A 16941-nucleotide genomic window follows, 5' to 3' on the forward strand; every position below is an offset into this window, starting at 1 on the left:
TATTTTTTCGTATAGCTCTGACTGTCAAGTTATGTGAGCTTCGCCAACTTGACGTGTTGGAGGCAAATTTTAGAAACTTGAAGCGTCTTAACATAATGTGTTCCAGAAGGCGAAAATGCCAAAATCCTAACTGTTGTATGTTCTACAAGGCATTAAAAAAAAAAAGTGGAAATCAGATATTTCACTCAACTGGCCTAATTACTTCAAACCACTAAGTTGATGAGTTTTGTGGAAATTTGCGAACAAATCATTGTTCACAATGACGAAGCAATCATTGCGTGCGTGCGTGCGTGCGTGCGAGTCCCTGACTGTCCTGCATAACTGGTAACCACTATGATCTATGAATGGAGTTATATGTTGTAGTTGCCCCCGGGGGGGGGGGGTTGGATGGAATTTTATAAAATCATGATATTATTATAAATTAATTATATCACAAAATATAATTAATTATTTTAAAACCTGTCATATAAATCAATTTTATTGTTAATCGATTTTATATAATTTTAATCCCAACACACTTAAATGTAATGGAGTATCAATGTAGCAATCATCATTTTTAAATGAATTCTACTTGCATGCCTATCCTTTTTCTTCCTTTGCCATCTAGTTATTAGAGCATGTTATACTTTGATTTGCAAATTAATATTATTAATAATTATACTAATTAATAAACTTTATTTTAAATAATAAAAATCAAATAATCATTTTATTTTTGATATTTTGCAAGTGAATTGAGTTTATATATTGTTATAGGTTGTCTTAACAATGAACCTACTTAGAGAAATATGTATACCTGTAACGATTTTGTTTATATTAATCAGGTTATGGAAGTGGACAGTTTGAGAGACAAAAGGTGATGATGACTTCGTGAGTATTCTATGAAGATAAAATGATTATACATTCAAAACTAAATTTGATGCATTGTTGGACTCAAATTGCAACTTAGTGATATATAGCATTATATACAAAAAATTGTGTGTATGTCACATAAATTAATCTACGTTTTAATAAAAAAATTACTTAATTTTAAATCATGGTTAATTTAATTCTTTTAAATTTAACCAAGAATCGGTTTCAAAGTAAAATTAGTAATGATACAGTACTCATTTATTTTATGATAATACAATGTTTAAGATGAATTAAGGATGACACAATTCTTTTTTAAGGAACTAATTCTGCCACCAAAATTAGTGAAATCGGAATTCTTTGGTAAAATGATTACAATGGGGTTTTTTGGTTAATGTGTTCAAATTTTAACATAAAATATTTTATATTACATTTTGCATATAACTAATTCATGATTTTTTTTTTTTTGAAATAGTAGAATATAATATTGGAGAGTTTATCCATCAAGAGGTTCTCGTCTTTGAATCTAAAATCTGGCACATTTATAACACATGCATGATTGATCTTGTCAGATGTAATCTTGAACTTGCAAGGTAAGAAAAGAATAAAGAAAATATCTATCTATCTATCTATATAACACTACTAAATTGAAAAATGATCTCAATGGCCTGACATTAAATGAGAAAGATAAGGTTAATTTGACTGAATACATTCAATCGCAAACATTTGGTGTAAAGTATACTCCCTCCTCTGCTAACAACTTTTAACAACAATTCGCACATTAATAAAATCTTTTTTTAAAGATATATATTTATATATATTGTTTTTTATCTTTAATTTCAATTTATAATAAGTGAAAAAAAATCATGAATTCACAGTGAATATAATAAGTACAACAAAAAAATTATACAAATATCAAGTTTTTTATATTTTTTGAATCAAAATTAGTTGAAATAAAACGGCTTATATTTTGGATCGGTGGGATATAAATAATCATTTTTTTCATCAAAAATTAAATTAATATATATCACATTGCTCATATTGAATCATGAAAAATGAATATTATTTGCTGCACGCAATTAGGATTCAGATGCTTCCGAAGAATCATTTGTGGGTTCTCTGCAAAGTGATTAAACCTATCTCTTTCAATTTCTCTTTGATTGGCTTTCTTTTCGAAGCATCTTATACATTTTCTACTTGTACAGTTAGATAATACAGCAATATAATACACACACACACCCCCACTTGTTTATGAGGATATTGATAATAATTATTGATACCGTCTTATTTTCCAATTCAAAATGTTAACATATATTTTATAAAGTTCAAAGGCTGGAAGTCTGACAAGACCAGAAAGAAAAATCGTAGATTTAATCAGAACCAATTCAAACTTTAATTTCTTCATCACTTCAAGCAGAGAATATTCACCTGCAGCTAGCTTATTAGCTAGCTAACGTGGTGGAACAAAATTGTGTAAAGCTTCATCAAATCGAATTTCATGTCCTGGGAATTTTCTCTTTTTATTTTTTTATTTTTTATGTTCATTTGCCCCCTTTATACATATCTAACTAGAAATCGCATATGATCTAGATTTGTCATTATCAAAAAAAAAAAAAGATCCGGATTTGATGAATTGTCCGAAATCCTTTCACCCAGTGATCAGTGTCCCACATGGCACTATAAAGATAATTGATTTTATCCAACAATTGCAAAAAAATTTAGGCACAAGATTATAACACCAAATCACAACTCTACTTTTCGTTGTACCCTACACATAAATTCAATGGTTCATATGGCTGCAGAGAAATGATTGAACTGTATTTGTATAAAAATGTCATTTAAGTATGAATTTTCAAGCATTGATGAAATTTCCACAGCTAGCTATAGTGTAGCATGAGACGATTTGGACACTTACAAAATTCAAATAAAAAAAATTGCATATTTATATTTAGTGAGAAATACAAATAAAAAAAAGATAATAGTGCAAGAGGAAAAAGATTAATTAAATCTTATACACAGTCAATGGTGGGATTTAGGTTTGCATGCCAATTATGAAGCAAAGAGAGAGGTGATATTATTATTGAGTTTTGGATTTAATTTTCACCAAATTACTTTATGAGAAAGTAGTGTTTGAGTGCCTTGCTTTAAGATATATATGAGATCAGATCCGTTGTGAAGGGAAACTTTTAAGTATGATTAAGGGGCAAGAAAGAGAGACAAGTTTACATTAACTTTCCACAAAATCTTATCTTCTTTGTTCACAATTTTCAAACCCAACATCTTTTTCCTCCTCAGTTACAGCTCGTCTTTATACAACATTTTACTTTTTTGTGTTCCACAATTTTTATATTTTTAAATCTCATGCAACATTCATTTCATTCATTCATTTATTAGATGCTTAAATATCATTATTGCAACTTTTTTTTAATGAAAAATCATACTATATATTTGTCCTAAACACATGCTTTTATGCATGTTCTACAAGTTTTGAATGTTCTCACTAGCTACTAAATTATACACAGCTAGGACGTTAATTTATTTATTTTTATTTGAACACAGATCGTCTCATAGATTTCTTGAAAAATTTGTTGTTTTTAATTATATTTATTTTCGAGACAAATTAAAGAGTGTGATTCTGGGATGATATTGATCAGTGGGGATCAAATTCCTTTCATCAAGTTAACTTGATACTTCAAAAAAAATATTCCTTTTTTTTTCCTTGATTGAATTTCGACCTGATTCAATATTCTGATCATGAAGGCTTCTTCATTCAGATAATTTGCAATTTTTTTTTGTAAAAAAACTCAATCTGATTGTCTTTAATTAATAGTTTATATTAAGTAGCCGTATATAACTGATCGAATGACCATAACTTCCTCTCCCATTTCAACCGGAAAATTCGGTGATGACACCTTTCCTAACAACTAAGAAGAAATATAAACATCTGAAGACATCGACATATATAATAAAACTATTCGCATTTCTTTTTTGCACATGACATAACCTTTTGATAATTAATGAGTTACAAAAATCATAACATGTAAATAATGTAACTTATTAATATAGATTTAATTATTAATTGTTTTAAATTTTAATACAATTTTGATCATAACATCTAATAAATTAATTAAACTCTGCTCTGAAACCTTCCACCGACATGAAAGTAATTATATCTAATAAATCTAAAGCGAAATATAACGAAAAAAGTGATGAATGAATTTGAAGAGGATAAGTAAGCTCCTCGTAAAATCATGAATCATGCTCATCTCCCTCCCTCTGTGTGTGTCTGTCTATCTATCTAGACACACACACACACACACACACACACACACACACACTCACACTACATGGCCATTATAAATGATTAAACTGATAGAGTATGATACGGTGCGTCATGGGAAATCATGATACAAAAAATTTCCGATCCGGGAAGTGGAAGAAAGAAATGGAGAAATACTTGTGCGACTCCAAAATAAAATGGGGAGTGATGAAAGCCCATAAATATCTTCCACCAATTATATTACTTCTTCTCCACACGTACGTACGTACCTGTGTATACATATCTAACACTCCATCCTTTGCCATCAACACCTTCTCTTAAAAGCTATTTCCTTTCCAGGAAACAGTACATCATCCTTGAATGCCTCAAACCCATATCTGTACGAGGCTTATAGGGCAAGATCATGAGACTAAGAAAAAGTTATCATCATTCATCATGTTCTCTGATCTTCTTCCATACCCATGTACTGTCTCAACTATCAATTATATAACCACATCCCTTTATTGTTCCTCAAGTTATTTGGAACAAAACGAGTTTTCTTTCATCACGAAAGGATGTAGGGAAAAGAATGCAGCAGATATGACCATTATTACAGGGAAAACCCTAACCCTAAAAGTTTTCTTTCCACTAACTGATTATTATTACTCTGTGATCAGTCATCAGATGGAACAAAGAGATGACAACAGTGTGTGGCAAGACAGAGAAAGTAGAAGATATTATCCACAGAAGCAAGGAATGGTTTCATACAAAAGTGCCTGCAATTAATATATTGTAGCTAGTTTCGAAGAATAATCATCAAGACGTTAATCCCGTAAAGGAGGATGGAAGAAATTAAAAAATTAAAAAATGGAAGCCTGATCCTCCGATAAGGCTATAGCTAGCTACAACAACTACTAGTCACGTTACCATGAACCTCGATCCAAAAGGTTCATTGCCCATATGCTACAATAATAGTAAACTCTAAACTCTAGAGTTCCCCCGCAAGAAGTGTCATCGATCAGTCAGATCCATCAATATACATCACAAATCATACACAGACCCATAAAAAAAAATTAACGTTACATATATATAGGAAACCCCATATGTATGTATATAGTTCAATCTTCCATGCATCACCTATTCTTCTTTCCCTTCTTTCTCCTCCTTTCTCATCTGCATTGACACAACAATGTCCTGAAGCAGCCCATTGTCCCTTAACAAATTGGCTTGAGAAGCCATTGTCGTGGTCGACGATGGTCCAAAACCTAGAAGACGATGATGATGGAAGCTAGAAGATGACGTCGTGGGATCGCTGATACTACTCAAAGGAAGTAGTGGGGGTGAGCTATTATACAACAAAGCATCCTCTTGTGCCTGCACATGCTCTTGTTCCTGATGATGATGCTGATGCTGATGCTGTGCCCGTGGCACCACAAACTGTGTTGGCGAACCAAGCACACCACCACTAGCCCTCGTGGGTCCGAACCCCAGGCTTGCCCGGCTCATCACCGGACTCGGGTGCGTGTGCTGGCCCTCGTACGTCGTCACCACGATCGACGGGTCGTCGGACGACCGCTCCACCCGCTTCTTCACGCCGCAACCTGGGGTGGTGCAACGATAGTAGCTCCTTTTTTAAGGAAATGAACAGAGCAGAAACGTTAATAAGTGGACGACAGTTACGAGGATGTGGAAAGTTAGAAGGAAATTTCGAGTCAAAATTATTGCGGGCTAATTAAAAACAAAGCGTACGCAAATTTAAATTGACTTGAACCGTAGATATGTACCTGGGATAGGGGCTGTTTTTGACGGCCTTTTGGCCATACTTGCGCCACCTATAGCCATCGTCAAGTTGATCGACTTCGCTCTTTGTCATGAACGCAAATCTGGGCTCTCTTTGCTTCTTTTGGTTCTTCTTTTTTGGCTTCAGCCTGATCCCACATAGATCAATTTTTGTGTGCACAGAACACAACAACAATTAGTGTTTTAATTTGTCGCTCTTTTTGTTTATTTTTTCAAAAAACAAAATACACGGCGAAAGAAGAAACTGATTCAGATGCCACTCTCTGTCTTCTCTTCAACTGTAACTGACTGTTATTTTCGAGTAGTAAAGTTCCCTCTCAATCACTAAAGACACAAACTTCAGAAGCAAAAACTGTAGGAAGAAGAAATGAAAATCATACTGTTTCTTGGTCTTTTGTTGATCGAGGTCGTCTCCTTTGGCTGCATCTCCGGGTTCTTCATCGTCAGGTTCTTGTTTAGCACTACTAGTGTGGGGCTGGTCGATGGCCGTATGATCGGCGAGGGGAGTTTCATTGGAGGAAGATGAGATAGAGGAAGAATTGGGGGAGGCCGGAGTGGTGTTCAAGACCTCGGAAGATTCGGGGACGTTGGAGCTTGCCGGCGACGAAAGAGTGTGGTGGTCAGTGGCGGAGTAAGGGAGGCAATCGAACAGAGAAGGACTGTAATCTTGGAGATTGAGCAAGTCCATGAAGGCAGAGGAGTAACTGGGCTTGTAATCGTTCTCTGATAGAGGCACCATCATCATGTCGGAGATACTTGAGAAAGCAGGAGGTTGAGGAAAGCTCATCAGACCGGAACTACTCATCGTCGGAATCTCGTCGGTAAATGCCACGAAGTTTGCCATCCTCCACTTCTCGCTGCTCTCTTCTTCCCCTCTCTTCTCATCCATTGATTTTTATTCATCGCTGCTCCTATATATCATCAATTCAAAGCTCTCTCTGGCTAGCTTAGCACATATTCCTGATTATTATTTTTTTAAAAAAGACTTTTTCCCTCAAAAACTCCAAAAGTGCGCTTAATTTTTAAAATTTTTAAATTTATTTCATTTTCCATGTTGAGGATTGAATAATAATATAATTTCACTTGGTAAGAATCCGCCTTCATTTGTTAAAATTATGAAGATATATTTATATTTCGGTGACAACAATTTTGAAGGAACAGGTGTAAGAGCGAAATTATGATAATAAATTCACATAAAAAAATTAATAATCAAAAGAATTCTGCTTTTAGAGCTTAAGAATATTATTTTATTATTATATATGGAATTTTGTTAGAGTGTGTGAAAGGAGTTTTGATATGTAGGGTTGGGAGTCTGGCTAACAGGTTGGCTGGGGGAGGTTTCCCACCAGGGGAAGACCGACAGATGTCGGTGGCTAAGAGCATGCGCGCGGTGAATCCTGATCGCATTAAATACGAGCAAAGCAGGACAGGTAGTGGGGTCCACTGCAATTCGACGCGGAGATTTGACTGGCAACCGGATGAGTGTGAACAGAGGGCCCTCCCTCGCCCTCTGTGCACGTGATGCCTCCGCCTTCTTCATTGGCTTCCATTATCTCTTACGCGGCAAGTCTTTAGAACTTTTACCACTTCAATTTCTTTTTTGTTTTTTTTTTCCTCGTGGATTTGATCATTTGCACAAAAACATTTGGTAGATAATCTATTAGCTTAATTAATAGTCTCCAGTTTGAATCTTTAACATGTGATTATGTGTTAACTACTCTATATATGTAAGAATTTTGTTAATCTCATGATCCTTTTCGATCTAACCTAAATTACTCGGAGTCTAATATGTATGATTTCTCGATTCTACATGGTCTGATATAAAAAGATAAAGTATAGTATAATTTGATGTCATTTTTTATTTTATATTAATATAATTTTAGAAATATTTATAGTCATTAAATAACAAATATTTCATTCAAGTTTTAAAATGATAATTGTTAAATAGAGATATGAAATTAATTTCTTCTTGTGCTTGTAAGGTTAATAGCTTATGGCACAATTTGAATTTGACTGTTAAATAGTTGAACACATATTGAATTGATAATTAAATTATTGGAAGAATCTGCGGACCTGGCTGTTTTGTCTTTATAATTTGTAACGTAGCTATAATTTTTCCATCTGGTTTATATGATCCTGGAATCTTAGCACTGATATCTATCGTCATTTTCCGTGTTTTTAAAAGACAATCTAATCAAACTAATAATTTTGAACGTTATCCATGGAGCCCCTTTTTTGAATACTTATCTATTAGAAAGCGAATAATTAACAATTTAAAACTCATTATATGCTAATTACCCAAAAAAATAGAAACTTCTAATTAATTGAATATTATATATGTTGGAGAGACAAAAATAGTAAACCCAACTTTCTCTCATTTGAATAATTCTGCCATGAAATCAGGTAATAATGTTTGAATATAAATGTTGAATTCTATCTCAAATTTAAGCAAAATATTTATAAAAAAAAAAGAAAGAAAACCAATATGCCAACGGCACATTCAAATTCAAATAGATATAGAAGCTAAGTGCTGTCTAATTATTTACATCAACGGCTCAAAATGCTGGGCAAAGAACAACAGGAGATTTACAATATATATACTGTGGGGGATCCTATATATATATATATATATATTGATCATTCATTTCAAGAGCTAATATTTTGCTCCTTTGTCTCCTCCAATACAGGCTTTTTGGGTCCGCGACTGAACATATACATGAAGATTTTTGTTTGTGTAACACAGCTGTGTTAAATTTGTGCAAACTTTATATATAACTTAGTTGTCTTGGAGGGATGGGATCAAAACGTGTGAGAGGTGGGGCCTATTGGAAGAACAGGTTACGATAGTGTTTGTGAGATAGCAACACAAAAGAAGGCGAAATGAGGTGAATAAAAATGCCAAAAAAGTGAAGAAATCACATCATCAATAATTAATTATCAATAATACAATACGGAATAGCCCCAATATTGTACTAGATATCGCTGGAAGGTTTTTGCATGCACTTGGATCTTTTGCGTTTCATTTGGCGTGTGTGGACCCTAGCTCTTTCTCATCGATTCCCTCTTCTACATTTTTGAATCATCCTAACTATTCACAATATCATATCATAATCTTCATTCCCAATCATCACTATATCATATCATAATTTCATAAAATTTATAACAGCAGTTAAAAAAAATTCACCACCTCCAAGATTAATTTTTAATTTTTTTATATAATTATTTAATTGGGTTAGATTCTAGCATTATTGTTAAGTGTAAGAAGGGATAACTTTCCTAAAGACACTTTCTATAAAATCAATGCTTGTTGGTTAAATTTTTTTTTTACAGTTTTTAATCATCATCATCTAAACAAGTGGGTTTTTACCTTATTTTTAAAATTGCAGCTCCTCATAAATTGGCTAATTTATAGGTAAACATAACTTTTTATTTCTAAACTTTACTCGTATTTTGCTTTTGGTCCTTATAATTTTTTTCGGTGTTTTAGGGTTTCTATATTTTTGTTTTTTATTGTTTTCCATCCTTTTATGAGTAAAGTATAAAGACTCTAAAAGAACCCAAAATAATAAAAAATAAAAATGTAAGAATCTAAAACATTAAAAAAAATATAGGAGACCAAAAGCAAAGACCAAAAGTTATGTTTAGCCTTAATTTATATAATTTCAAATAATATAATTTGTTATGGATTTCATTGTATAAATTGATATTGACATGCGGAAGTCGATATGATCCTTTTATTCTCTTTCATATATATATATATATATATACATACATATATATATATCCGTTACTTCTAAATCAAACATTAAAAAAAAAAGATTGAAGATTGAATCAGTTGCACGTTGTGACTTTGATTAACAAAAGCCTTTGACAATATAGTGACGATAAAATGTGAAGGCACAGGCTTGATTGAATTAAAAAGAAAAAAAAAAGAAAAGAAAAGGTGGATTTCCCCGGTAAAATGGCTAAACAAGCAAAAATTGTGATTAAACCCAACATGGCAAATTAATTACTGTAAGCTGGTAAGTGACACTATATATATATATATATGATGACCATGGAGAAAAGCCAACGATGGAAGCAAACATCAATATCCTCCATGTTCAACACGTCGCCAAATTCCATATATGAATCATGAACACAACTAGCCAAACAAAAATCTAATTATTAATAAATGAACGGGAATTATAATATATACATATGGCAAGGTAAGAGTGTGAAACTGAAAGCACGCGCAAGAATTGAATTCAAATGTTGAGGCTTTGCCATATATGATCCATCTATTTTTTCTCCACTCTCATTATATTCATAGTTGACACAGTTTGCAACTCTCATTGGGGTAATTTGAATTAAGCATTTGAAAATGAAAACGCAGGGCATTTAGGTAATTGTAATTCAACGAGTAAGACACGTCTGGGTTTCGGGACCAGTAAACAACAAAGGGAGTTAATTGGGACGGCCTTGTTTGGGTCGGGACTTGGCAATGAGTTTAGCGAACCACGAATGCCTAGTCAGCCACCAGCCGACTCGTCCGCTTCAAGCTTCCGCACGTGCCATCCATGCCCGACTTTTGTTCCTTTTGGCGACGTCATCCCCACGTCACCCGACAGCTTCATCGGTCGACAGTCTCCCTTTGTTCTTGCCGTTGGGACTCCTCCGTCCTTTTAACTTTCGTTGAGAGAAAAGAATGACTCCATTGGATTAGATTAGAGAAAGAAATTAAAGCGCGAGATTTGAGGGTTTTTTTTTAAAAAAATTGTATCATGTCACAAGTTTCTAAGTTGTTTGCAAAGCAAGATATACAGTGAATTTGAATGGAAAAGGACCTTTTATGATTGCCATTTTTATTTCCTAGCTATTTCGGTGCCAGTAAATTTTGGAATGGGCAAAGAGAAAACAAAACCAGAGGGAGGTGTTGGAATTACACGTGGATGCATCGGGGCGAGGTGGTAGCATACGTGGCAGATCTGAAGGCTGGCTTTTTATGGAGGACGACATGAAAGCACATGCACTTTACGCGGTTTTAGTATATTCTCTGCTTGCTTCCACCATACGCTTTCTGCAGAGCTCTATATACACACTAGTACATGCATACAATATTTAATACCAAATTGCAAACACAAATATAATCAAATGTTAATTAGATTGATCTGGTGTCATTAGGATTTAATCATAAATAGCTGTAATTAATTAATTAACTGGATCTTAAATAATGTTGTGATTTTCTGGGAGCGGGATGAATTCGGATGAAAATAGCAATAAAAAAGGCAGATATGGCATATCCAACCCTACAAGCTTGTCTCTTCCAATATGACGTGATTTATGTTAGAGAATCTTTCGCTTTTAATCAAACATCGAAGATCAAATTCCACTTCACGTGCCTAACATCCCTCCATGTACATCAAAGCTGGATCGTGGTTTCTCCTTTCTGTGAACAGCGAGTGTAATAAGCAGCGAGGGAAAATTTTTTGAACAAGGAAATTGATTATAATATAACATGTACCAAAAAAAAAAACATGGATGATTGTCATATAATGGTATATGTGAAGGCATGGGTCAAAAGTCAGAGGTGTGTGAATATTTGCTGGTAACAGAAACCAGAACATGCGTCGTGGATTAATTATTGAATGCTCAGTACTCCACGAGATCTAGGGCGGTGCTGATCATTTGATGCTAGTCCATGGTGTACCTGATCAATTTCTCTATCATTTGGTTCAATGAATGTTCTATATTCCATTTCAAATTAATATATCAAATATTTTTTTTTAAAGAATTGCTTAAAGCTATGTTCTTATTGAAGATAATTGTATTCAAGATATGGTCCAATGCTAAACGTGGACATATCTCTTAATAAGAATTTAAATCTTGTATATCAAATGTCAATAATGAGCAAGCTAAATATATAATAACTTCATTATTGACCCATTTTATGAATGTGTGTACCCAACAAGAAGTTATTATATATTTAGCTTGCTCATTATTGCTCATTATATAATAACTATATAATAACTTCATCCATAAAGTTCATCCATAAAATCTAGGCATAATCACCCCATTTTATGAATGTGTGTACCCACTCATTTTTAAAAAGGAAAAATTATATATAAATCTCGAGTTGGGTAGACTTATTTATAAATAAGTCCTGCAAAATTTAAAAATTATAATTAAATCTCTTGGTACCTAAATGAAATTTAAAATTAAAATAAAAAGATAATAATATTCTATTAAACATATATTCATTATATCAGTCAAATAATTTATAACTACTGCATCTGTTTAACTATTGAATATATGAAGTTATAATTATAAAAATTTAAAATTATAGTTATAAGTTACTAATGAATTAGTTGTAAACAATTAATATTAAACACTTAGACTTTATTAATAATGCATGATTGTTAAACTATTGAATATGTAAAGTTATAATTATAAAAAATTAAAATTCTAATTGTAATTGCTAATGAAATAGTTGCAAATTATTTATTTGATTGATGTAATGTATGTTTAATAAGGGTATTATTATTTTGCAGCCTAATTTCAAATTATACCCTAGTTCTAAGGGACTTGGCTATAATTTTCAAATTTTGTGGGATTTACTTATAAATAAGTTTACTCTACAAAATTTATATGCAATTTTTCCCTTTTTAAAATGCGCTCATTTATCTTAGTTTTATCTCGTGGAATTTGAATCAATTACAACGAGGCATCCGTTTAATTAGGAACCCATATATTGATTGATACTCTGCTTCACTACTATATAAAATTATCCATCATCATAGATAAATCACTCTTTAATTTTATGCTCATATACTAATATATACTACCTATTATAAATATATTGTATTCATCAAGAGCATTTATCTGCAATTTCGTTTATAGTTAGCATTGACCGGCCAATAAAATAAATGTATCCCGGACCGAACAAAAGGTTGAGAATTGAGATTCTTTGTTAACATTCATTTGAAGAATTTTTTAAAACCTCAGTTTTGAATGCAAAAATAATTGCAACTTCCAACCGCCATCAACCCACTGAAGCTGCACATCGATCTTTATTTATTACCGACCATTTTTATTTTAATCATGAATGAATTTTCTACTCGTTTCAATTGTGGCAGAATAACATGGGAATATTAGTGGTGATTTAGGTTCAACATGGTTCAATTCACTTGTGTATTACGAGTATTACTTTAGGAACCCGTCAAATATTCAATGAAGATCATATATTCCCAATTGAGTTGTGCCTATCAAATTGAATAATGAAATTTAATCTGATGAGAATCCTTTTCTGGAGGATCACAATTAGCCTAATACATAGCATCTGTGTTTTGTATTAATAAATCCATATTGTTCTTGACGTGTGTCACTGTATATGTCTGTCTTCCAATTTTCTATGTTAAATTATTAGTATGAAATGCCATAATCCACTATCGGTTCTTTTTTCTCTTTTTAAAAAGTTAACTACTGAGTTCTAATAAATTTCTAGTTTCCTTTAAACTGTCGGCAAAAAATTTATTTTCTCGACCATGTAATTTTTTTTTTCATCATCATTGAAATTACATTTTTTGTAGTTTTTATGAGGATTTTTTTCTTGTTGAAGCATGATCGACTGCAGGTCACGATGTAAATGGAAAATCAAATGGATTGGCTCAAATAATAAGGTTTGATCAAATGTTGAGGATTTTTCGAGGATTTTTGGAAAATTGGATAGGATTATTCGTTGAATAAGCCCTCATTTTATAAGTAAAAGTTTTTAGTGTACCAATTGGTTGATGATAAGCCGTATGTTTACAGGAAGAGTAATAAGGTTTAGGAGATTTTGCAAATATAGCCCATATTATATGATCTCAATATTTATTATATTTTACATTATGGTTGGTTTATTTTATTTTTTAATGATATATTGTTGTATATTACTGATAACCTCTTCATAAATTTTTAAATTTTTAATGATAAACTTCTTGCATAGTAATGATAAACATTTTATATATCAATATAAACTAGCTATACTCTTAAAATTTTAAAAATGTTTTCTGGGCACAAGACTTTTTTTGGCTAGTGGGCAAATTTTTTCTAAAGTTTATGTCTCTTTATGCCCGTCCTTGAAGCAACTAGAATATGATAATAATTAATTTTTTTGGTAGGAAAATTGTGAATGTAATAATTTGTGGGAATTCGAGAATAGTTATGGAATGTAATTTGTGTGAATTTGAGAAACTAGGATATTATGCGAGTTAACATAGCCACAGAGAAAATGTAATGTAGTAGGCGGATGATGATAATGAAATGTATGGAGATAGGATTACATGATCAAATACTGTTAATGCCAGAAGATATTAAAGGGTATGTTTTGGCTTTCTTGTTCGGGATTGTATTGAATAGAGCCCTCTATTGATTTCTAATAGCAGTCACAGAAGTTATTCTAATTAATTGTGTATAGGCACATACGCCGGTGATTTTTGAGGATAGTAATGATTGTGTTTTGTATTGATCGAAGGTGAGAAATGATTCCAATCGTGGCATTATAAGGGATAAGTTATAAATCATCGTGAATCAAGAATATCTATGTGATACACCAAATAAAGCTTACAAATTGAAGTAGTGACCAATAAGATGGATAGATAATTTTTGCCATGAGGACAAGCTGAGGAGTAGTACCCCCAATAAATGAACAACAAATTGAACGAACCATTTAGGTATGCATCATATATTAAGAACCTGAATCTATAACTTGAGAAGCAGTTTGTATAATCCTTTTCCATAATCGAATTTTGCTGTTTAATTTACAACAAAAGTTACTACTTCAACACTTAACATGACGCCTTATAAGACAATTTACGAAAGAAATGTAGATTTCTTTAAGCTAGGTAACGGTCTAGGATAAGGGTAACATGAGTTTTGATGATTATGGATCAAGCTACTCAAAAAATTATTATAATCAAATGGAAACATGCTGATAGGAAGAGACAACCATAGGAGATTTGAGATTGGTGACCATGTATTTTTTAGAGTTCTGCTGATTGGCATTGGTAGCACCATTTAAGGCGAAAAAGTTGACGACTAGAGTCATGGGTCTGTTTAAGATTTTAGATTGAATTGGACCGGTTGTGCCTACAAGGTTACAGTGCCACCTTAGATTGCAAGTATTTGCATGTTGTGTGTCACAATTGAAGAAGTACAACCCAAATTCCTCCCATATCATCGAACCTAGAGAGACAAAACTGAGAAAGAATTTGACCTTCAGGCCCAAATCTAAGAAAATTGAAGACTTCAAGGACAAACAATGATGCAATAAGAGCATTCAGCTACTGAAGGTGATCTAGGAGGGTATAGCATCATGTGATTATCAACTAAAGACAGTAGTGAATATGGGTGAAACTAACCCTCACTGGGTTACATAAGTAATAGTGTATATTACCAACTTTAAAATTTGAAGACAAAATTCCTAAAAAGAAGGGAGAGTTTTAGCATCTTAATTTTTAAATCAGGGAATTAATTGAGAAAAATATGTTTGATTGAGAATTTATTTATGAAATTATGTTTTATTGAGGTTAATTAATTAGTTAGATACTTAATTAAAGTGTCAATTGGGCCTAAGAACATGTATGAGAGTTGTTTGGGGGGGGGGGTCACCAATGGGTATTGGACCAAAGTGGATCCAAAATTAAGTTTGGGCTCGAGTCAGAATGGTTGTGATTAAATGTGGAAGGGTTAAAATGAATACTAACCTTAATTTAGTACTAAATATGGATTAAGCCTAGACTTCTTAACTCTATAATTAGAGTTAAGAATAATTGTTAATTATAAAATTAATATTATATATTATTAAATAGTTGTGTAGATCGTGTTAATCAAAAGATTGGAGGAAGTAGTATTGTGAAGGAGAATTTATTGTACACGACACAAGATAACTGTTATTAATATGTAGTGATGTGTGTGATTAATTATGTGTTGTTTTTTATTTTGGAGAAATCATAATTGTTTGGAAATATATGTACATATGTAATTATTTGGAATTATTTCCAAGTGAGTTAAAATTATATTTGTATATTATGTTGAAATATTATTGTTTAAAGCATGAAAGTTGTTAGGTTATGTTTTTGTTCGATTGTCTAAATTATTCATGACTTATCAAAATATTTTGATATATGGTGTTGTTGGAAAATTTTGCTTGAATAGCCTTTTCCATGTGATAAGTCTTCATTAGACTCAATGAGTGGCTTGTAGCTTAATCCAACTCACTTTTAGCCAGATGATTTGGCTTTTAACCATGGAATAAAGAGGAATATAAGGTGTAGTTTGCATTTAAATATTTGTTTTGGTTTGTTTAGAATTGGTTGTTCTAATAAATGTTTCATTTTTCACTTAATAACCGCATGATTAGTTACGTCCACATGCATAATTACATGTTAATTTTAGTTACTGAGACTTTTGAGAGGGATTGTTTTAAAAATAAAAAACTGAGACTCATCTTCTCCCTCTTTCCTTCCTCACCCTAATTGGCTTTGTCTTCTTTCTTCATCTTCCCTCTTTCAGATTTGCATGCCACATCACTTGTAAGTATCTCTCTTGAAACTTGTCTTCTCTCTCCTCTCTTCTTTTCTCAAATCAGCTTCGACTTCAAGATTAATGAGTTTTCTGCTCGAAAGGATTGTAAGCTTCAAGATGAAAGAGAACGGCGGTGGGATTGTAAGCTTTCTTTTCTTGCTAGTAATTAATTGTATCTAACCAAAATACTTCCTCCGTTTCTATAAATAAGGAAAAAAAATTGCATCATATAGTGTAAGAAAGTTAGTGAACTATAATAATTATGTCTAAAAATGAAGAAATAGGATTAAAATGTCCATGTTAATCAATATAAGCATGCATCAATTATTTCTCGTTAGTGTAAATTATGAGAGGTGATTTAAAAAATGTATAATGAATGCTTATTGATTTTACTTATATAGAAAAAGTAAAAAGTGATAGTTTTGCTTACAAACAAAACGAGTAGTGCAAACCATGAATTAATGATTAAAGCTTGTCTTGTTGTGTGGATG

At 32.3% G+C, this 16941-nt stretch overlaps 1 protein-coding gene across 1 annotated transcript; it reads right to left on the reverse strand.

The window, feature by feature from the left end:
- Positions 1 to 4829: 4829 nt before the first annotated feature.
- On the reverse strand, positions 4830 to 6809 carry LOC129309325 (probable WRKY transcription factor 48). Its single transcript, XM_054950868.1, has 3 exons — positions 6286 to 6809; positions 5890 to 6033; positions 4830 to 5732 (listed from the first exon to the last, which is right to left on the reverse strand). Exons 1-3 carry the CDS (start codon positions 6792 to 6794, stop codon positions 5243 to 5245), a joined length of 1143 nt encoding a protein of 380 aa, XP_054806843.1. The 5' UTR covers positions 6795 to 6809; the 3' UTR covers positions 4830 to 5242.
- Positions 6810 to 16941: the final 10132 nt, after the last annotated feature.

This window comes from Prosopis cineraria, unplaced genomic scaffold (assembly GCF_029017545.1).
Source record: "Prosopis cineraria cultivar Desert tree isolate PC_DT_omini unplaced genomic scaffold, ASM2901754v1 PC4, whole genome shotgun sequence".
Lineage (NCBI taxonomy): Eukaryota > Viridiplantae > Streptophyta > Magnoliopsida > Fabales > Fabaceae > Prosopis > Prosopis cineraria.